General features: G+C 34.9%; 1 protein-coding gene across 1 annotated transcript in view; it reads left to right on the forward strand.

Annotated features, from left to right (window-relative positions):
- Window positions 1-23448, forward strand: part of CDC14A (cell division cycle 14A) — a 48469-nt gene that overhangs the window by 13866 nt on the left and 11155 nt on the right. The window contains exons 4-14 of the mRNA XM_057364304.1: window positions 4093-4185; window positions 5631-5710; window positions 11180-11246; window positions 13378-13440; window positions 16500-16587; window positions 17458-17688; window positions 18972-19110; window positions 20473-20629; window positions 21455-21567; window positions 22142-22189; window positions 23197-23325. Coding sequence (XP_057220287.1) covers window positions 4093-4185; window positions 5631-5710; window positions 11180-11246; window positions 13378-13440; window positions 16500-16587; window positions 17458-17688; window positions 18972-19110; window positions 20473-20629; window positions 21455-21567; window positions 22142-22189; window positions 23197-23325 — 1208 coding nt within the window. The remainder of the gene's footprint in view (window positions 1-4092; window positions 4186-5630; window positions 5711-11179; window positions 11247-13377; window positions 13441-16499; window positions 16588-17457; window positions 17689-18971; window positions 19111-20472; window positions 20630-21454; window positions 21568-22141; window positions 22190-23196; window positions 23326-23448) is intronic.

A 23448-nucleotide genomic window follows, 5' to 3' on the forward strand; every position in this document is an offset into this window, starting at 1 on the left:
AATACTTACATACTTCCTTAAAAARGAGTGTTGAAGTATGGCACAAAAAGAAATTACTCATAAACATGATGGTTTTGATGTGGATATGGTGTCTCAAAAGGAATTTAAGAYTTCTTTAATTTTAAAACTTCTGTGGAAGTTTGACATGGAGGCAGTGTTCTGCTTTCCCCTCTTCTTGCTTGGGGAACCAGTGAGGAAGGAGAAGGATACCAGTTTGAAATAAGCTAATGGCAAACCAATATTTTAAAGTAAACCTAATGCTAACTGATTTTTTAAAACAGTAAATAATTCTGTTCTGAAGATGTGAAGAATTTTCAGATATCCATTTGSTGAGAAAATTTGAGGCAAAGTCTTGGCTATCCTTTACAGGAGAACCTTTCTGACCTTGTTGCGTTTGTAATTTTTCTATTGCTGATTGCTCTGAAGGTTATTTTCACTATCCAAGTCAACAGCAAGGAAACAGTGCTTGTCTGTGCTGTCTTCCTACTTGTTGTTTGAATTCTGTTTGGGGGATAAAACACTTGACTAAGCAACTGGGCTTCATTTATAAAAGAAATTTTTATTCTTCTTTTTAAGTGAGTTTGATTTCATTAAAACTGCTTTTGTTAAATTGTTGTGTTTTATCTGTGCATAGCTTTACACATTCCCAATAAATTAAGGAGCAGAGGTGATCAGGGAGTGTTGCTGATATAAATGACACAAGTGTTGAAGATCAAAGGCAGGAGAGGAAGGGAATTGGTAGGCTCATAAACTATGGCGTTAGCATTTTTTGTATGTTAACYGTATTGATGCTGAATCACTTCAGGGGCTTGGCTTATTTTGTTGTTTCAGTATAAATAAACTGCTGGGCATACACATGCAACTATAGCGATTGCAAAACATGTCCTTTAGGACAGCCTAGATTTTGAGACAGGGCTGCATGCACATGTTTAAATTAATTATTTTCTATTAAGTTTGCCAGTCTTGTATTCACTTGTATTTACATGTGCATATTACATAGCTGCACACCTGTGTGTGTGTATATATATATATATATATATATATATATGTAAGTATACTTTGGACAGATCTAGGCTTATTAAATACATGGAAGTAATTTCTTGCTTGAACAGTGCAACTATGTTGAACCTTATCCGTTATATAAAATATTGTCAAATAATGTGGTGATTTTCCACAGCTCTCAATCTAGTAATTGTCCACCACAGCACTTTCTAATCCTGTCATCAATTTCTCTGCAAATAAATCTCTCTTGAGATCTACAAGGAACTTTTTAAAAAGAGAAATGTAATCTTACTGTGAAAACAAGTGTTCTGTAAGCCTCTCATGCACCTTATAAATTAGTTCTATCACCTAAAGCAAAAACTGCTACACTTTCTGTGTTACCTCTGTTTTTAATTCGCAGGATTGTCTTTCAGTATATTCCTCTGGGATGTATCTTGACATAATCTGTTGTGTGGTACTATTACATTTTATCTTTTAGTGATGTGTGAAACTGATAAAATCTTCTCACTGGTCAAGAAGAGTATTTTTGTGTGTGCACCTTAGTTTTGTTGTGGGAAAAAACTGATTTATCGCAATTATGTTATCTGCAGCTATAGTTGTTCTGCAGATGACCTGTATTGAAAAAGTCCTTGTTGAAACATTCCTGGTTCTTCAGAGTTGTGCAGTGCTGAGGAAACTAAAGCCCTAATTTACTCAGATGGAGCTTTGGAGCTGTAAAAAACAGTCACCTTCCAGAACTGCAGTGAAATTTATCTCTGAACCTGGCCACAGGAGTAGACGTAGCTTATTAAATACGGCCAGAAAATGAGTATTTTTTCAAATAGATCATATAGCTTAGTTTTGATGTTGAAAGGGTACTACTGAGTTGATAAATTGCACATTAATGTTAGCAGATGCATTACATTGACACTTCAACAAAAACTTGCTGTGAAACTTGATTTTCTGTAACTAGTGTGCAATTAAAAAGTGATTTATTTTATGGGCTACTGAAAACTTATATTGTGCTGCCGTTTTCATCGGCTTACTATACTAAAAGGATTAATGTCAGTTTTCAATTTTGTGTTAAAGCTTTAGCCAGTATTCAAAACACATTTAAACATTTCCTATAACAAGGATTAAACCCTTACATTTTGAAAATGGTGCAATAAAACTGATACATAGTTTTCATCTAAATATTCTGGATACTTCAGGTTGTGGCTACTTCTGGTACAAAAGTGTCTCAAAATCRGAATGATTTGATATACCTATATGATTAAAAAACCTTTCTATAAAATGAAAAAGAAATACGGTCTTATTAGATAGAACTTACTTCTCAGTAGCTAGCTTTGCAGTTTAAAATAGTGTTTTAGGTGAACTGTAAACTGCTGCAAAGAACTTTGCTTTAAAAATAAGTAGTAGTCAATAAGTTATAATTGAAGTTCTGTCACTGTTGCATAACTACTGTAATCTTATCCCACCTACACATCATGGGTGGAATTGCAGTTAGAGAACACTAAAATTAAAAAATTGAGGAGGGGGAAGGAGGGAGGAATCTTAAAGTACTGGGATTCATTTTATCAAGTTTTAGTAATAATTGAATGCTTCACTAATTAAGTAACTACTTGTGCTTTGTRTGTTTGCATATACATTGAGAGAGATGTTGCTGTTGGTCTCAAGATACAGCCTCTTCCAATCACTAGCAGCAGCTATTTCAGGAATCACAGCCCTATTTAGATGCACTCAGTTGAATTAACTCTTGCTCCTTCCACCCCTGGAAGTTGTGGCTAAATAAGACCAGACTGGAAGGTACACTTAGAACTGCTACAAAGGTGCTGTTTTTGGATGAGGGGGTGGGGGTAAGAAACCTGTTGTGGTACCTCCATCAGTKTTCTCCTGAGTCAATTGGCTATTTGAGTTTTTTTGTAAATTTTGATTCTGTGGTTAAAACTGTTCTAAAATTTGCAACAAGGCTCGAGATGGGAGTTGATGTTGACAGGTTTCTGGAAGTGAAATACAGTTGACACTACAAAAGAAGCGCTATTCAGCAGCAGTTACCTTATCTCCCCTCACCAAGTGTCAGCTGTGTCAAGAGTTAAAAACCTGAAGTTGGATAACAGCAACACTGGTATTACRACATTTTATAGAAAGTACAACTTTTAAAAATAGGAACAGGCTTCAAATATTTGGAAACAGAATCTAGTGTGTCTGTTGATGACTTCCTCAACACTGTAGGAGTACTGTAAAAATTGGTCAAGAAAACATGCAGTAGTGTAGCAGAATATAATGGAAGTGTAGCGATTCATGAAGTTGAAAAAATTATTAATGCGGTAAATTGTCCAACTTGCTATTTTTAAGTGACAATATTGTCTCTTTCTGGTTTAAATAGTTTTGCCGCAGCTTGTCATTATTGTTCTTTTCTGGTGCTTGTTGGTTTTGTTTTCAATGGGAGGGTTCTGACACAGGCTTCTTTTCTTCTTAAAGAAAGAAGAATTGTGAGTGTCACTAGTTTTGTCTTTGCCTAGCCTTTTCTTCAGGCTTTTCACTTATGCAATCTTTCTTTTGCTTTTTTTTTTCCTTTTAACATAAATTCTTCCTGTTGAAGGTTTCTAAAGATGTCCGTCACCCCATTTTAAAATAGTTTAGTGTTTAACTTATGCCTGTAAGATTGATTGCTTGAATTTTTCTTTTGTCTTCTCCACAGAATTATGTGCTGAAGAGGTTTAACATACAGGAGGATGTTTTCATTCTAAAATTTCAGTGTTTTTAAGCAATTCATAAGCTGTTTCATAAGCTAGTGTTTCAAATATTTAAACCTGGGGGGGGGGGGGGGGTTGACAGTTTTTACCTAGAAGATTTTAGTTCAGCTCCAGTTATGTACTGCTAACAAAGAGATGTGCCCTGAAACAGTGGCTGTTTCCTTGAACTCTTATTTATCTGAGATATAAAAAATTGTTCAGGGTATCATTTTTTTTCTCCTTTAATTTTAAGAATGTCTCTATAAAATCTTTCTGACTTATTTTGCAGTTTTCAAAAAGTGATTTTGCTAAAGTATTCTTAAAGCATATTCTTTCCTTAGTAAATATGCTGGTTTGTTTATTTTCTTTTAAACAGTATTTCGGTCTATCAAGAAAGAAGGTTGTGTATTATACCAGCTTTGACCAGCGGAAACGAGCGAATGCAGCATTTTTAATAGGTGCATATGCTGTAAGTGTTTTTGATCACATGGATACTTTAACCTTCCTTAAGAGACTTCTGCTGTATGTAAAATAGCATCTCTGGGGAGGTAGGCAGATGGTTGTTTTCGTTCATCTCTAAACTCTATGAAAGTTCTTCTGTATGAGTTTTAGGGAAATCCTTTCTTCATCCCTTAATTTCATTTATTTTACTACATAGAGAATGGCTTTGGCAGGTCCTGTGCATGTTTTTCCATAGGATACTATCTTGAATGTTGAAAATCCAAATCAAAAACTTATCTCTAACTGAGCATGTTAGGCTCAATTACTTCTCATGTCATTGGTGATATTCAGAGTGGGAAGGAGAAAAGATTTTTCTCACAGCCTTCTTAAAGGTACTAGACTAGAAGCATAGTGACTATTGAGTTGATTTCTCATTTAATTTTTATAACTTACCCAGAATAATAGACAGTGTGCCACACAGTGTTTGAAAGTTAATTGAGATTTGTTTTATTTGTCCTGCTCCTGCTCCTTTTCTTTCTAGGCAGCAGGTGGACTGAACATATTTTTGTCTCGATTCCTTTGACTGTATATGTTGTTAGTAAAAGCTTTTATTAGATTTCTGTGATGCCAGTAAGGAGAGAAGCTGTTAAGAACTTAAGTTTGTAGTTTTAATGCAGCAAATGACCAGGTAATAGCAAACTACTATGTCCAGTTATTTGCTTGGAGGAGTTTTTTTTCTAATTTAAACATTTAAATTAGACATCTCAGCCCAAGGCTTGAAGAGTTTGCTTGCTGGTAATTTTAGCATGTCACACTAGTGCTCAGACCTGTAATCCCTACCTTGGGAGGTTCAGCAGTAGAAAGGCTTTTCAGTTTGTGCAGCCTCTGCATTGTGCACCTCTCTGCAGATGGCTTTAGATTGTCCTCACAGAGCTGCTGTGATAATTTAGCAGCTCTAGAGTTTTATRTACTTTTAATTTGTAAATGGCAGTGCAGCTGGGAAAAAGATGAATCTGAAATGCATTTGAAATACTGTGGATAAGTATTAAGATGGACTGGGGAAGCATGTAGTACAGATTTACCTCTACTTCAGATTCACAACTCCTTGATGGAAACTTGTCTTTTTCCTGAAGTCCTCTGAAATACCCTCTAAGGATCTTTTGTCTATAAGCAAGAATTTAGGCTTTAAATGTAAACATTGAAGTCTCTCTCAGTTGCAGCAGTATGTGAGTTTGTTTCCCAATTTTCATTTTTTGGAGTAAGGGATTGACACAAAACAGAAAGTTTCTGTTGATATCTGAATCTTTGTGTATGGATGTCTTTTCTCATCTGCACATGTGGCAGGAATTGGTCATGAAGGTGTGTAAYATGCATTCTTAGGAGCTTAGTGTGCTGGAGGAAGTTACTGTCTGGTTAAAGAATTTTGAAGCCCAGGGCTGATTTGTTTTTCTTCTCTTCACCCATCCCATTTAGGTTATATACTTGAAGAAAACACCAGAAGAAGCTTACAGGACACTTTTGTCTGGATCTAATCCACCATATCTTCCATTTAGGTATGTGAACACAAGAAATGAGATTACCTTTTCTGTTTTGGAATTTGCTAAACCATTTGGGATGTAGATTGCCTCCCAAAAAGGTATTTCATGTCTGATACTGGTATTGTATCAAAATGACAGATCTCCAGAAGAATATTTTTTACATCTTGTGTGATTACTTGTTCTTTGTGGGATTACTAAATCATTTAGATTGATATAAGTCTTAAGTAAAATTCTCAGTCTTACAAACTGTCAGGTTTTGAAAATAGTTCTTACATGTTTTTGATTTAGTATTTAAACCTTTTCCTCATCATGCATCATGTTTTACTACTTGGAAGTCATTCAAGTATTTTAAATTACCTAGTCCCTAGTTAGTGAAACTTAGAGAATTGAAAGGGTTTTTATGCCRTTATATTGTCTCAATTTTACAGAACAAGTACTGATACTAAGGTTACCAAATGTTTGCARTGAATCATAGATCATTTCAGTCAGTCTGTCTTTATTCTCTGTACTAAGGTCACATTGAGACTTGAATCTAAGGAGTTTTATCTCTCATGCCTGTCTAATAAAGAGACTTCCAAATATTTTTCATGGTGTGGACTATGAAATGCCCKTGTGGTTTATGAATGAGAAATCTCATGGTGCTATTATGCAAACACTGGCAATAAAAGGCAACTGCAAGAAGGTCAATATCCTCTCTTTTAGGGGAATCAGCATTTTGCAAATAGTGTTCACTGTCAGCCAATGCATTTGTAAATGTAGACCTACCTTGTCTATATCAAATTCATCTGATTCTTCAGCCACTCAGCAAAGGAAGATCAGATTGTCTCTTCTCATACCTTGCACAGAAGCCAGATGCAGTATAAACTGTTAAGGTGGTAGATTTTTTTAATGTCAAGACCAGTTTGACTATAAAATCTTAAACAATCAGCTACATTTGAAAAAAAGGTATTAAATCAGTTRTAGCTTTTATTGGCAGAGAATTTATACACTGACATGGTCACTGATAGTTCTCCAGAGCCCGAGAAGTTAGCTGAGCTACTGGTATCCATATTTTTTCAGCTAATTATAAAAGATACTTGGTACAATGCAGTAAAAAAATCGGTTAATTCAAACATGTCATTGTTTTTTGACATCTCCAAGTTCTATATGAGATACAGGGGCCGTGGTCTGCATTAAACAATGTCTTGCATGTGCCTTAGCATGACAATCTGCTGCATGATCTTCCCAGGCACAGAGGTGGTGCTCACCAGAGCAGTCTGCTGGCTCTCCCTTGCTACCCTTTTTTAAAATAGGAGCAATGTTTCCCTTTTTCCAGTCACTGGGGACTTGGCCTGACTACCATGACATCTCAGATATGATGGAGAGTGGCTTTAGGACAACACCAGCCAGCTTCCTCAGGGCACTGGGATACATCTTGTCAGGCCCCGTAGCTGAATAGCTCTATCTTGTTGACCAATTAAGGAAATTTACTGTTTGGACTTACAGTAAATTGATACGTCGCTTACCCCCCTGCCAAGGTGAAGATTAAGGTGTGTACAGGAGAGGTTTTGACACAGTGAAGAAGCTTACTTGTCAGATCCCACAACTAAGTTGGAAAAGTTGGGAGGAACAGCGAGTTTACAGAACAGTCTCACAAGACCGTGTGTGCTCCAATCAAAGGCCATAGATTCTTGCCTTGCAACTAATTCCTTGCAATACTGGTGTTGTTAGTAGTAGCAATAATAAGAAAAAGCAGTTTTCTCTTGAAGATCTAATGAAAGTAATTGTCTCTGGGATTTCTTGTGAACCTCATTGGAACCACAGCAACAAATTTAATGACATAGAACAATTTCAAGTGTTAATTGATTATTCATARGAAATCCTTGTGAGTTTGAATTAATGAAGTTTTATTCCTAAATAGAATAGTTAGCTACTCTARAATCAGCACAGGGATCAAAAAAACAGAAGAAACAGCAAGATTTTCTGAAGATAATGTTATATATATTATATACAAAAGAGCTTTTTGCGTTTCCCTGGGAAGAGCATACTAACCAAAAACATTGAAGAAGGCAAAGTCCCACATAGGAACTACTCAGGTTGTGCTGTCTGGGTTAGCAGAAATACTACAAAATAATTGCTTCATTCCATTTGTCTACTTCAGGAGAAGACTGCAATAAATTTATAAGAGTAGGAAGTATTCTGAAATGTAACTACTTTGAAGTATTTTTCCATGTGTTTCAAGCCCTGGTTGCTGTGAGAGAAATGATAGTCTAAAAGTAAAGCTTTTGATAGGTTTTGTGGTGGATTTTTTTCTAGTGTAAATGGATTATCGTATGCATTTGGGCTTTTTCCATACCCTTGGTGCCTTAAAAAGGACTAAAATCACTCCTATGTACAATTCAAAACATAATCCAAATGTCTTACCTGTTTCCTTACGTTCTAAGGTCTATGAAGGAAATAATTTGGAGATACTTATTGCTATTCAGTACTTACTGACTTGAATTTATTCTTGCAGCCTGAAATTTAGATATGGCATGACTTCTTTARTGTAGATCATCTTAATTTGAGTAGTTCAAGAGAAGAGTTTCTCAGTGAGCAATGATCAGTTAAGCGTTACAACTGAACTATTTAACAAGTTTGTTAATTTGATACCTGAAGTGTCCTCTATTTGGAAGGAAAATAGACAGCTTTGAATAGGTAGAAGCTGCAGCATTGTCAGATTCTTTGTGGAATACTGAGGTAGGTTTACGTGAAGTGATTGCTGGGAAACTGATCTACTTTGATGTAGCTCAGTGACCTCAAAAACCCATAATCGGCTTAGGTCTTCAGCTGGTATTTCATTTAGAGACAGCTTCAGCAAATACAGTTGTGGAGTGGAAAGAAATCAGATCACTCCTCTTACAAAATTCATGGAAATTTGTTTTGTTTTGTTTTTATGATAGAAAAGCTAAAGATAACGTGGGAAGATAAGGCACTACTGTCTTTGAGACTCTTCTGTTACTGTCTTTGAGACTCTTCTGTCTTATTTTTGGCTGACTCACAGTCACTTGGTGACGCTCTAGTCTCTTGAAGATCTTATGCTGTATCTTCTCACTTCCATTTAAAAAACCTTTTTAAAATTGTCATAAATACCAGTTGCCTGCTGAGAAGCAGTTTTAGTTTTTCACCTCAAACTACTCTGTATTGACATTATGTTCAAGAGAAAAAACAAGAATATTTTATTATTATTGTGTTCTGTCTCTAAATAATCACATGAATATCAAAGGTAAATTTTAGTTTATAACTTCCAGTGTTTGTTTCTTTATTGGCAAGTGCTGGGGAAGCAAACTGTTCTGCTATTGATGGTGTTTAGAGGTTTGGTGAAAGGGAAAGCATTATCCAGTATTGAGGTCAGCTACAACTGTGAAATCGGATGGGGGATATGCAGCTCTGTAATGCCAGCTCATATTCATGCTAAATCTGTATCTCCTAGAAATATTCACATTTTTCCTCATTTTGAAAGTACAGTTCTAGCAGCTAATAGTTGGTAAAACAGTGTTTGAAAAGTAAGGTGGCAATTCATTTGGGCATAAAAGACTGTGAGAATACTGTAATGAAACTTATGCTCAGCAATCTGCTTTAATGGTGAGGTGCACATGAGCAGAAATGAGACCTTTGAGACATGGATGATGGGGGCAATCCATGTTAGCTGTTAGTGTCTGTGTGCATGGCATTGGTAACAGCTGTCCGTGGGAACTGGAGCTGAGAATGCTGTACACCTGGAATTGTACATCTAGGTCAACTTCACCATCCTCCCTCCCTCTTTCATAGTATTCCTTAGTAATGGATTAGAGATTATGGGGCTTTTTTCCCCCAGTATTGTTTTTATGTACTGCACCATCAGATTCATCAGTCAAAGAAGTAATTATATACATACAGATAAAATAAGTTATATTCTTGTTAAAGCAAAATAACATACAAAATAGAACCTGTCTGTTACAATCATATCATCTGTTCATATTTCTCTAAATATTTAATCTTGTGGTTTGTATTGGTTGGGATTATTTTTTTATTTCTGTCAGCCTCTCCAGAAAACTGGTACAGCTTTTAAACCCTTTCTGCTATACATGTGAGACCCTTAATTTTTTTTTGCTCACAAGAGCTTTTTGTTTGTTAGAATGCTTTTGTGCTAAAATCATCTGTTATCATGTGATGTTCAAAATKATCATGTTAATCCATTATCTGTCAAATACGTATTGTCTGTAAAATTCATATATTAAGTTTTGATATGTTCTGCCTGTTCAACGTAATGAAAATATTTTATGGCTTCTCATTTTTAAAACTTCTCTGTTGTATTTGGGTATGGAAAGTYAATACACACTTTAAAGCTCCCCTTCCAAAAATCATGGTTAAGTGTGTTTTAATAATCTAATAATTCAAAAGCTTTTTTAGATTGGCCTGTCTGCAATATGACACTGCCAACTAACTGGCTTTTAGTTTTCTTAAAAACATTTTCTGTGAACCCTTCTTGCTCAAAACTGCTTAAATTATTCTGCTCTTAAAGAATAGTGAGAATTTTCTGCTCGTAAAGTACTTGAGATTGAAGGAGCATATCAGTATAACAAAGTTCGTACCACTTATATCAAGTTTCATCAAAAAAGAAATGTTTTCAATGAAAGATTGAAATTTTGAATCAATTGTAGATTCAACATGTATCTGTTTGAACAAGAAATTTTGCTATTCTGATAAATTGCAGTTCTTAGGACTAAAATAGCTTAGAGAAAAGCTATAAAAGATTTTCTTAATGAGCGATGAGGAAATCTGCTCAGGCAGAGTTTTGTCAAAATCAAACTGGTCTGAAGCACACTTGGAAAAGTACTTTTTCTTTTTTCCACAATGCATTTTTGGTGGTGTTATTTTTTTTTCTCTTCGTGTTGCTGTCTCTTACCACTTTAATATGTTCTGATTTGGAATCTCACTTCATCTTTTACAGACAAGTTGTAATTTTCATAGTGATAGAACTGAGGTTAAGTAATTTTAGAGTTAATTATGTCTGGATAACTTAAGCACATCTGTAATCGGCCATCAAAATAGAAGTCTGTAAATTAATTCCAAGCTAGTAGTTTTATTTGCCACTCCCTGTTGGGCAGTGTAACTCAGTTAAGACTTGAATAATGGTTAAAGCAGGCTGTGCTTTATTTGCTGCTGTCTTTGTACAATCCAGAGAGGATGCAAACCTTCCTGTTCCAGGACAGCATAAATMATTTGGTAAAGAGCCTGTAGTTATTCTGATGTAAAATATGCACCTTAAATAACTTGCAATATCYAACTGCTTTTACTTGGAGCTGCATCTTGGATTGGGGAGTTCTTTAGCCTGAACAAGCTTCTGAAAAGATGTCTTTGAACTTTAATTCAGAGTTCTCAAAGGGGATTAAATAGCTTGAATGTATTTTGTTGTGTTCTGCCTTTTCCCTAGTTCTTAAAATAGTTCTGTGTGTATTAAATTAATTTGTATTAAATCTATAGGGATGCTTCATTTGGGAACTGCACATACAATCTTACGATCTTGGACTGTTTACAGGGAGTAAATAAGGTAATAACATTTTTTCTTAGCAAAACAGGTTTAAATTTATWTTTTTAAACATGAAGAAAAATACTGTTAAAATAGATAAAACCTAATTTCAAAGCATACTGTGTGTGAATGAGTCATATGCTCTCCTGAAGCCTAAGTTACTGAGGAGTGTGTCTGAGTAGTGATGGCAGAGGGACATTCTACTTTGACCTGTCTGGCCTGGCCTTTGACAACTTTTTGAACTTCACCTTCTGAACTGGAATGTGCAAATGCACCAGGCCTGGCAGGGAATAGCTCTTAATGCAAGAGCTAGGTGTGCTAATAGATCATTTATAACCTTTGATAAGAGGGAATGACAGGTTGATGAAGTCAAGTGAAATAGATATCTACACTGTGATTGAACAGTTTTTGCTTGTATTTGACCCCTGCTTTCCCCAAARCACTTGGTTCAGTGTTTGACACCGGTCTTTTCTAAATTATTTAAAATCAATGAAAACTAATGTATCTTACTAGTGCTCTGATATGTCACTTTAAGTAGTCTTGAAATATTAAGCTTCAGTTTTGGGGTTTTTTTTAAATAATTTTACATCCGTTTTTAATTGGGGACCTTTAAATTTTGTTCATCATTTCCACTGATCTTGATGAAGGGAGCAGGCTATAGGAACAGTTCTGTATAGACACTTGTAGACCAGTTATAATTCTTAAAAACATGGCAAAATAAGTGTTTTTAAAAACTTGAAGAAAGAGAGATCGAGCTTAATATTTTTAGTTCTGTGGGGGTGGGAAAGGAGCTGTCAGTTACCAGGAAGACTGTAATTTGTGAGGCATTCTACRGATCCTGAAGATCTGAAGTAGTCAGTGCAGTCACTGTAATTTATCTGCAGCAAGTACATCAAAAGGACGGTGAGAATCAGTTTTTCTCCTTTGTTCTCATAAAATTTATTACTGAATTTTTGTGTAGTTCACTGACAGAGGTAAAAACACTTTGGGCAGAAAACATATGCCTTAATTGAAAGTAGTCTTAGTTTACCTGGATAAATTTGGTGTTTGTGTGTGTGTGTATATCATATACATGTAATTCAGGGGGCCTGCAAGTTCTGGAGTGCAGCCAGCCAGCCATGCTTAAATGAAATACATTTTTCAAAATCAGCTGTTCAGACAAACCTCTCAGTATCTTAGGTTTCRTGACAGGTCCAGTCACTGAGCCTGTGTTGTCTATAACAAAGCTTTTTTTCAGTTGTCCTAAAAAGGCTCTCTTCTATATGTAGCAAATAGTGGCAGTCTGATGATTATTTTAGATACGGTTTTAAATCATAGATCTGTGATACCTTCTTATCACACCTTAATTCCAGAATGTTGTGCAGTATCTATGTTTTTTTAGAATTTAATAGATTCAGTATAAATATATGCTGCAGAAATGTCTTCCACCTATTTGGAATAAATTCTGGCTCTGAATTTCAATTTTGTGCAATAGTTTTCGATAYGGTTATTGTACACAAATCTTTAGTACAAAAGTGGCATACTTTATAATAGTACTGTCATCTAATACAATATTTCTTCAGCCTGTAGAAAATACTGTCTAATGTAGTGTAGTGGACTTWATTCTGCTTGTGAAATGCGTATTAAAAAATAAAATGCACATTATACATACCACTGCATTTTGTATATGCCATTTTGTCTAGGTATTATGGTGGTAAAACCAGAGTATCATATYTAGAGCAGAAAATCRTTAAACTCTCAATATKCAATGTTTTGTTATGTCTAACTGCACGAAAATAGATTCAGCATAGGAATCGTTAAATGAGTGTATGACAAAAAGGGAATTGCTTTTTAACTTGGCATCTGCCTTACAGAAAAAGACTCCACACATGGTGGGGTGTGGAGAACCAATTTTATTATTTAAGTGATATGCAACAGCCTTGTGTCCCATCGTAATGTCTTTGGAGGGGAGATAATGAGCCTCACGTTTCAGTGACATTGTTGGAGTTTCTGTTGTCTGTGTTGTTAATCTGTGCAAAATGTAGTGCTGTCTTAAAAGCTTCAATAAGCTGCAACCACAAACATTTAAGGATTCAGTTTTGCTCAAAAAAGTATTACAAAATAAGATTATATATTGTATTTTAGTGTAAACTGACACCTTGTTGCCTTYTAGGCCTTGCAGCATGGATTTTTTGACTTTAAGACATTTGATGTGGATGAATATGAGCACTATGAGGTTTGTACATTTAATGAGTTAAATGGGTTTGGGTTACCTAAAATAAGAGTATACAGTATCCCCCAACTTTAAACACACTTGAAACACATTCTAATTCAAGTAAAACCCAGGGTTCATATGTAGGGTATGTACATGGAAACCTATATTTCTTTGTGAAGAACATGCAGGATTACTATCCTTGCAATTTCAGTGCATCATATYGTAAATCTGCTGCTTTCTCATAGCCTTTCTGGCTTCTGGGATGTCTCTCATGCTTTTCCAACCTTCTCACAATGTACAATCCAAGGTCTCTCAGCTGACCCACAGGATATTTTCTTTCAGTACTTGTTGGCTTCTTGTTCCATTCCTACTGGTCCCAAATACATGACAAATCTTTCACAGCTACATAGACTAAGCACATTTTTAGAGTTGTTAGTTTTTTGKTTTTTGTTTGTTTTTAGTAAGGATACATTATGTGGGATTCCAGTAAAGGAAATACTTCCAAAATGTTTYCCTAATGAAGTCCCAGAAAGTTAAYAGATGTCCTTCATTGTTCTCCCAATTTTCTTACAACCTTAGTATAGATACTCTGGTTGACTCTAGATGTTTCTAGAACTTTGTAACATGCAGATCTTTATCTGCTGGTAGTAGAAAGTTATSTCAAGCTACATTGCTTTAGAGAAGCTTTAAAATGTGCCAGCCCACCTGTGCACTGGGCTGTGWGCAGAGGGAATCTCAGTCACAGAAGGTGTACATACATCTGGTCCAGAATACTTGAATGGTCTTTGCCTACCATGTCTCACTTCAAGGAAGGGAAAGGGTTTTCCCTGAAGTCTCTGACAATTGTGGAGTTTATTGGACATTAAGGAGAAAGGTATATAAACTAGAAGTGTACAGAATATTTGAATATAAATTAAACTATTACCAAACTTCTGTAGCCAGTATTCTTCCCTTAGTCTTTTCCCCTCTGTTGCAATTTTCTGAAAACTTGGAAGTAATGAGAATAAAGTTGATTAGTTTGAAAATCTTAAGTTTTCCTTTAGTTGTATGTATTTCAAATACATACTTAAATGCTTTATAAGTGTTCAAAAAAGTGAAATCAGAAGAGGAATCAACAGTGGAAGACGTTAATTGACAGCACATCTGTACAGTAGATGTTTGCACTAGGCAGCCTGTAACCCAAAACTGCCTATTTCACTAAACTTGAAAGCATTTGTAGAGGGATTTCTGTATCCTGTAATGTCCCATAATGRTTAGGTTGAGAAATTGGTATAGCCTTTGCTGAATTACTGAAATTAAACRAACAGGAACTAAAATTTAAAGTAAGAGATTGCTGCTTTTTTGCTTAGTCAAAAAGAAAAAGCTTGTTGTGAAAACAAATGGTAGTTAGGAATTCTTAGGAATCTGTGTCTATGGTAGACATTAGTCTGCTTGAAAAAGAGTTTTAAAATAATTGACTAAAGCGATCCCATTATTTTGTTTAAGGCTTAACATTATTTTAGTTTGGGAAAAGTACATAAATGTGAATGATGTTTATAATATGCTGCTTACTGAGTTTAAGAAGCAAACACTTGGAATCATCTTTAATTTTTTGTCCATTTTTTAGTATGTCTTTTTTTTTTACACATTGTGATCAGCTTTATGTTTAGTGATGTCCTGTGCTATATTTCAAAAACTTTAAATGTTACAGGTTTTTGCTATGTTAGGTCTTCAAATGTGTGGTTTTGTAGACAAAAGTTGCATACAACTTAAATGGAGCAGATTAAAATGAAATTTTATTTCTCTTTTATAGTTCTTTCATCTTACTGTGTTATCAAGGCAGCTAATTCCCCTTTTGTTGGAAGTAAATTACTGAAGTTTTTTGGGTTTTTTAATAATAATGGTGTTTGCATGTAGTGTCAAGCATATGTATACACACACATGTACATACATTTCTGTAGTTAATATTGATTAAAACATTTTTGCCATAACCCTGTAACTATGAAGACCTCAATCCACAAATAAGACTGGTGATACAAATATGAAAATATTTTACTGAACAGGACTCCCTAAAGGGAGTAGAGGTGCTGCAGTGTGGAGCTGGCAGTGTGTGATACAAATGGGGGYAGGGGTCCTGACTTGGCACCAAGGTTGGTTCTCTAGTCCTTATGCAACCTGGTTAACTTCCAGGAGTTTCCATTSTGCAGGGACATTGGGAGCAAGCCTAATGGGCTTAGCTAAGCAAACAGTTGGTGAATTGATTACAGTGATGTCCATTATCAGAACCTTTCACTCATTAGGGTGTTTTGATGAGCTGAGAGCTAAAAACACCAGCTTAATAATGCAGCTGAACTGAGTGCCATGTCCTTAAAAGTCATGCTGAGAATAACTGCACTGCCAAATGAGGAATGAGCAGTCTTCAATTAAAGAGAGAAAAGAAGGCAGTTTTGAACTACAGTTCATRTTATGTGTTTCCTAAGAAGCTTTCATTTTCAGCAGTGACAGAATTTGAAGAGCCTTTTTAGGTTTTCATTTAAAAGGGAGCAAGAAATGCACAATTTCATTGTTCGAAAGKTTTTAAAATTTAGTCTCTTTATTTGATTTGCACTTTCCTTCTGTGATTACTGGCTCATCAGAGCTTATGCCAATATGTACATTTCAGTTTCTACTGRGAAAGAATAATTCTTTTGAAGGCTAATTGGTTTTTGTTTTCTTGAATTGGGTTTTTTAACTAGTGCCCTATGAAGAAGCAGTTTTCCATAGTTTTTGATTAAAACAGAAGAATGGTGGTGTTTGTCAGTTATTAATAGGTGTCATAAAACACTGGATCCTCTAAAGGAGAAATATCTTACATAAAGGATCTCTCTGCTTTTATTGGAAAACTTTAGTAAATTTTGTTTACATTTCACTTTATTAATACACATCTGCGAAGCATTTTACRGTTAATTTGTCCCATATACTTAAGCTAGCTAATTACATTTGAAGTGTTTTGTTTTAATGGAGCGAGAACTTCATAAAGAGTAAAATAAAATCTTGAGTAGTTTTTTTTTACCTTGTATATACGGATGCTAAAATGTTTTTCTCTTCTGAAATTTTTGTAGCGAGTGGAAAATGGTGACTTCAACTGGATTATTCCAGGAAAATTTCTGGCTTTTAGTGGACCACACCCAAAAAGCAAACTTGAAAATGGTATGGTGTATGTTTTAATGCTATTCTGTGATCATTTCCATCATCAAACCTTCCAAGCAAATGAGCAGAAGATAGGGGAGGTKTAAAGATCAGTTTTAATCTTCAGTAATGTTCATCCAGCGAGCATTTTATAGATGATCTTAGAACTTAATTCAAAAAGCTTTGGAATTCTACTTTGCCAGAAGAATTTCAATTATTYTAACAGTCAGTGACTTTCATCCTGTGACAAAGTGCCTGAGAAACTCAGGTTCCTTTAGTTTGTCCTGGGACCTGGCACCTGCTACAATTAAGTATGCCGAATTAAAGGTGAGTTGCATAAAACATAGAAGACTGTGTTAATCAAGAGAATCAAGGCAATAAAGCCTTCTTACTTCACAGTAGGACAAGAATATTTTTGATACTGCAGTTTATCCTTTGGCTGTTTCTCTTGTCCATAATATATGTAAGCATTCTTATTTTCCTCATAAACAGTGTTTCCTCTTCAAGCATGCTTTTATTCTTTGATCTGCAGCTTGACTGTAGATAAACAGCTRTTCTGACATGCTGAATTCATATAAGTCACTAGCTTTTTGTATAAATCCTCCTTGCAGAGATGAATGGGGGCTTGATGGGAGACAGTACAATGTTTCACATAGACTGTGTTGTAACTTTTTTCTCCTAATACTTTTTTAAATAAAAATGATCTTCATTAGCATTTCTGGACAATTTTTTATGTCACTTAACACGTCAATTCTGAATAAAGTATTAAAGCATTTTTAGTGTTAGCATGTTTATCATTCAGAAAAGGTTTCAGGGGCAATTTTTTCAAGTTGGATTTTGAACCTCATGAACCTATGGCATTAAATGATTGTGGCTTTATTTTTTTTATAGGTTATCCTCTTCATGCACCTGAAGCCTACTTTCCCTATTTCAAGAAGCATAATGTCACATCAATCATAAGACTAAACAAAAAAATTTATGAGGCAAAACGCTTTACTGACGCTGGTTTTGAGCATTATGACCTGTTCTTCATAGATGGCAGCACACCAAGTGACAGTATAGTTCAGAGGTTCCTAAACATCTGTGAAAATGCTGATGGTGCCATCGCTGTACATTGTAAAGGTATGTGCACTTACTCATTTCTCAGACTGAGTTCAGATTTAGTGTAAATCCGGAGTTTATCCCAGAAATACAACATTTAAGAACACTTTCAGATTGTGAGAGTGATTATGCTTTATGGTATTTGACTAAAYATATGCCAAATATTTGTTATTTTCCTCTGTATATTTAGTCCTTACATCCCACACTGTTACTTGCAGTAACTGACAATCTTTGTTCGTTGTTCTGTGTTTTTTTAATATGACTTGAAAACTTGATATTTAGTCAATGCAGATTTCTTTTTTGCATTATGCTTTCACAGCATTATGATAATAGGCTAGGAAATGCAAAACACTAAAAGGTTTTCTTTGTGCTTTTTGAATGTTTTGCATTTTTCTGTGGAGTATGAATTCCACATTTCAAGTTGATGTGAGTTATTGTGATGCCAGCATTTCAGACCAGCCTAATTCAGCAAACCAGCCAGAAAATACAAAAACATGCTTAGTCAAGAGGGTTTAACAAAGGCTTTTAAGGGTTCAGCTTKATTTATGTTTAGAGTTGTGTAAGGACATTGTGGAGACGAATGTCTTCCCTGATCAGAAGCAAGAATAATGCTATTCATAGTTTTCCCATGAATAATAAATAATGCATATCAAAGATAAATAGGTTTATTTGTCAACAAGTTGTTACTGTGGCCAGAACCCAGAAATTCCAGCATTAAAATCTGGTTAAATTATTTTATGCTGTTGGCATCTATATGCTGGTCAATATTCATTGCTCTTCATACAAATAGCAGTGAATATTTTTATGTTAGTTTCACAACAAAATTGATTCAAAAAGAAAAAGCCACTGGCTCAGAAGATGCTCTTTATTGTTATGTGACATGTATTTGCACCATGATTTTTAGGTACATGTGTTGGCCTCTCAATGGTACTTTGATGGTTTTTTACTGGTATTATAAATAGAAATTTGAAATCCAGCTTGATCACAGGTTCTTTTAAAATACTGGTCTTTGTTTAAACAAAATTTAGAGTAGAATTGTTCAAGTGCCATGAGTGATTGCTGTTGTAGGTGTTTTTTTAAACACTAACTTTTTGTAAGTATGAAGTATTTGTTCCTATAGCTACAACATTGAAATTGAATTATGTGGTAAGTGGGATACTTAATCAGAAATTCTTTCTTCAAATACTAAGATGGTGAATAACATTTCATGGAMGTTATATCCATCTTATATCCCATACTTTTATTTGATGATTATGTAATGTTGATTACTTCATATGTGACTGTTGATCTTTGTGTTTCTGTAGCTGGCCTGGGGAGAACAGGAACGCTGATTGCCTGTTACATAATGAAGCACTACAAGTTCACACACGCAGAAGCCATTGCTTGGATAAGAATATGTCGCCCAGGCTCTATTATAGGACCCCAGCAACACTTCCTGGAAGAGTATGTATATGTATATATATATATATATATGTATCTTCTTTGCTTCTCCACGTCCTTATCCATCTTCCACTGTGTATAAGATCTAATTTATCTACTGACATTTGTATGCTTTTGCCTGTTCAGTATGTTGAAGTTTAGTTAAAACAGGATTGAAATCTGAYTTACTTGGAAGCAATCACCTTCTCTGGAGTTCTATGCCTTTTGTCCCCTTAAAGGGCCTCAAGACTGTGTATTTCTGTTGTGGGGAATTTGGGGTTAGACAAATGTGTTGGAAGTGGACAGATGTGGACAAAAGATTAAATCAACAAATAGGATATATTAAAATATTAGCATYGAAAGGATAGTCTTTAAATACTTTATAATGTATGAAACCTAAAATTCATCTTAAAGTGGTATAATTTGTATGCTTTTTCTTTATTGTAACTAAATAATAAATAAGTACTTAGTAGACAGCTTATGATCTCCATCAGATTACTTAGCATAATATATGAAACATTTCTGATTTGGAGGTAATAGTTGTAGCCAAACAAATGTATGGTTTTAGTACAGCTTCATATCTGATTCTGTCTGGAAATGAGTGACTATGATGTAGACAGTAAGTTTATTGCCACAGTGGTCTCTGTATTGTGCATTTATTATTACAGTGGTTATGCTGATACATTTAAGCTAATGGCATGATGGTATATACTTGGGGTCATTTTCACTATTATTGGAAAAAGARCAGTTTAAGGAAATTCACTCCAGGTAGGAAAGAAAGAATTCATCAGCTCTGCTAGATACTGTGCAAATACAGCAAAAGATGCACCAACCTTGCATCTTGAAATCCATAGKATATTGGAGAGAAAGAGGTATTGCTGTAATTGATAAGAGAAATTGAGCAAAATCAGGGTTGTTATTTATTTTCCAGTGCAACTAAAGGGACACTCCTTTGTTGGAGAAATGGCTTGGCATTATTCAAAATACTGCAGATCCCAAACTTGCAGAAATCACAGATGTTCAATAGAGGCACTTCTTCAGACAGTGCTGATGCTTGGATGATACTCTCTTAAAAATTACTTGCACAATAGAGCTAAATTATAAGAAAGGTAGCAGGTAATCCTTCCCCAGAAGGATTTGGTAAATTGAAGTTTTAGTAATTGTAATATTTTTGGGACACCTATAGCCTTGTTTGGTGATTCTGGGGTTTTTTGGTTGTTGTTTTTAAGTAATATTTTTTTTGTGATAGACATGTAAATTTTTTTCAGAGGAAGACATACGGAAGATTCAAATGTTGGCARTCTGTAAGCGTAGTGTGTTTTCATATGTTTTTTTATGTGCATGCAAATTTGTTGAGATGAATGGCTTTGCTTTTGTATCCTAAAGGAACCAAGCAATGTTATGGCGAGAGGGAGATTTCTTCCGATCAAAGCAGAAACAGCAAGGAGTTGATGAGAACATTAACAGAGTTCTTTGTGGCTTGAATGACATTTCCATCAGTGATAGTCTGAATAAAGCCCAAGACTTGAATCAGTACAAGGAGGTAAGTGTTCCTCAGAAAAATTTCAAGCAGACTTGAAGCTGAGCTTTTAATAACTAGCTATAGATAACTTGTAGATTTTTGGCTTTTTTAGGCTTATAGATTGCTTTTTCTCAGATTAACTTTATTATAGGTCATAAGTAGTACAGATCTCTACTTAAAAAAGAAGAAAGATCAAGTAATATTTAAAACTGTTATAGGTAATAATGCAGGCTTTCAAATGTTTGCAATATTTCAAGTCATTCTCTTGGGGTGTTGGGGTATTTTTGAAAATGAAAGAAAACAAAGTCAGYTTTCCTCCTGAAAACAAAAAATGTGCTTATTCTAAGTTTTTAACTAGTAATGCAGGAGTGTATAAGTGTTGATTCTTTTATCTGGTAATTTAGTAAAGTTGATTTTTAGCACCGCTTGCAGGACACACAGCTTTATTCAAATTTCTTCCTCATGTTGTGTGTAACAAACTTGTGTGTTACTGCTTCCCTTGCAYGTTGCTGACAATTTTAAAAACAGTTATGGAGAAAGTTCACGTTCTATAAAAACAGACTTSCTTGAAGTAAATAAATGCTGGCATTAGGCTTGAGCATCCTGAACTGACTGAGGTCAGATTCTGCAAAGCTTATATGTGACTGTTTGTACAGACACATTTAGGATACTATAACTCTACAAAGAGTAGTGCCATGTCTGCAGAAGGTGGTGTATCAGCCTTCTGGATTCTAGTCTTTGTCAAGGTACAGTACTTGGTTTCAAAGTACAAGGTTCAGTACTTTGAAACTACACTGCTCCTAGGATTTGATGATGCCCTTGGTTGCATACTTTTGTCTTTCCCAGAATGATTTTGAAGACAAAGCTGATGTGGAAGCTCAGAATGGCATGACACAGGGAGATAAGCTTAATGCCTTAAAAAGTCTGAGACGGCCTTCCTCAACAACTGGAGCTCGGAGGTAATTAAACCATTCTGAAGTCATTTGCAATTTTTAATTCAGTCCAGGCTATCAGATCTGTGTGGAAAGTATATGATCTTATTTAAGGCAGTGGTACTGCCTGTACCACCTTCTGTGGTGGCAATTTCTTCAGGTATGTATTTATTAGTTGCTGATGTGGTCTGTTAATCTTTTTCTTCTCTCTTTTTTTCCCCACTGTCTCCCTGCTCAGGATACCTTCTTACTGTGTAGCAGTAAAAGATAATGTAAAAAATGCTTCAAAAACATCAAATTTATATCTAGCATTTTAAAACTTAGGACTTGAACAAAATATTCCTTGTCGAACTTAGTTGTTTTTCTATGATTACTTTTCTGTTCTCCTTATATAAATTTATAATTTTTMCGAACCAGTAAAAACATGAACTGTGAAAATAAAGTGTCTTTTTGTTCTTTAACTGTAAATTAAGATTATGATTGTCAATAGTTCTCACTCTKATTCTTGTATTTTAAGCCAGCCTGAGACACACGGATATGATTTGGCAGAGGGGAAAGGCTTTTTATCCTGGGATAAAGATTGCTGCTTTTGTTTCTTTAGGCTGCAAGACATGAAACTGCACACCAGGTCAATATCACAACCCTTCAGGTATTGAATTTAAAATTYTAATTCTAAATGTCTGTCGCTTTACAAGGGTCTTAAGTTTCAGTGTTTTGTATCATAATTATCACATCAGTTGATTTGCAATTTCAGATTGCTGAGAATAAGTAGGCAAACTTTTTGAAATTGCATACCTTACCCCATTGAATCTAAAATGCAATATGTAAGACAAAATTTGTATMATTATCAAGCATCAATACTGAAAAGAGCACATTTTTTTCAGTTTTGTAACCTGAATTTTTGAGTTGGATTACTGCAGATGGCTGCCATTGGAAATGAGTGTTTTACCCTTCCTTGGTGTGCGATTAAAACYGCTCAATATCATTTCTTTCGTGCTTGTAGTTGGGAGATCTGTTCCCAAGTTTTTTCATCCTTTAAGGTCTGATTGTTATAGCCCATGGTCAAGGGAGGAGAAAATTAATTTTTTTTTTATTAATTAATATGGACAGCCATATTAACATTTTTGAGTAGTCCAGTGTAGCATACATAACAGTCCATTATCAACTCATGAAGAATTTTGTCATTAATRATCCCATCCTAGAAAGAGGTGTATGTTCTGTGCAACTTTGTGAAAATGTGTGTTTGAAAAAGATGATGATGTCATGAAAGCTACAGTTTTTCTTTTCTATTCATACTTTATAAGCTCAAAATGTACTCTTACTCAGAATTGCATTTAAAATCCTAAAATTGATGATAAAGTTTATAATAAAGCTGTAAAAAATGGACACTTGGCCTTCATAAACTATATAGGTGAAARGTAGCCTGTAATTTTAATAAGGTGCAGCAGGGGAAATTCTTGGAGTGGGATATTGGGAGAGTTGTTTTAAAAAGATATTGAAACAGTCARACTTGAATTTTTTGCTGCTGAGTTATCAGACTTGAGTATTCACACTTTTTAAAATACCAGTCTATGTACTGAAGGATAGTATGTATTTGTGATGTATGTTTTAATTATAAAATCTTGCTTCTCACTGGAACTCTGCACTCCTTTTTAGACTGAATACTTCAGGTAGCACAGAAGGATCCATATCTCCTCTGAAGGCTTCCAGAGTGATGGCAGTTACTTCACCATCTGCAGAAAGAATAAGCAGATTTTCCCTGTCCTCAGGCTCTAACCTTAAAAGGTTTTTTTCTTCTTCTCATTTTGGTACAGATTCTTACTGTATACTACAGTAGTTGTCAGCTATCTGCAGTCTATGAAGTGCTTCCCATCCTTGATTATAAGAAGACTTAAATTTACTTACAAA

Source organism: Malurus melanocephalus, unplaced genomic scaffold (assembly GCF_030028575.1).
Source record: "Malurus melanocephalus ecotype Western Australia unplaced genomic scaffold, MMel_1.1 scaffold_37, whole genome shotgun sequence".
NCBI classification, from domain to species: domain Eukaryota; kingdom Metazoa; phylum Chordata; class Aves; order Passeriformes; family Maluridae; genus Malurus; species Malurus melanocephalus.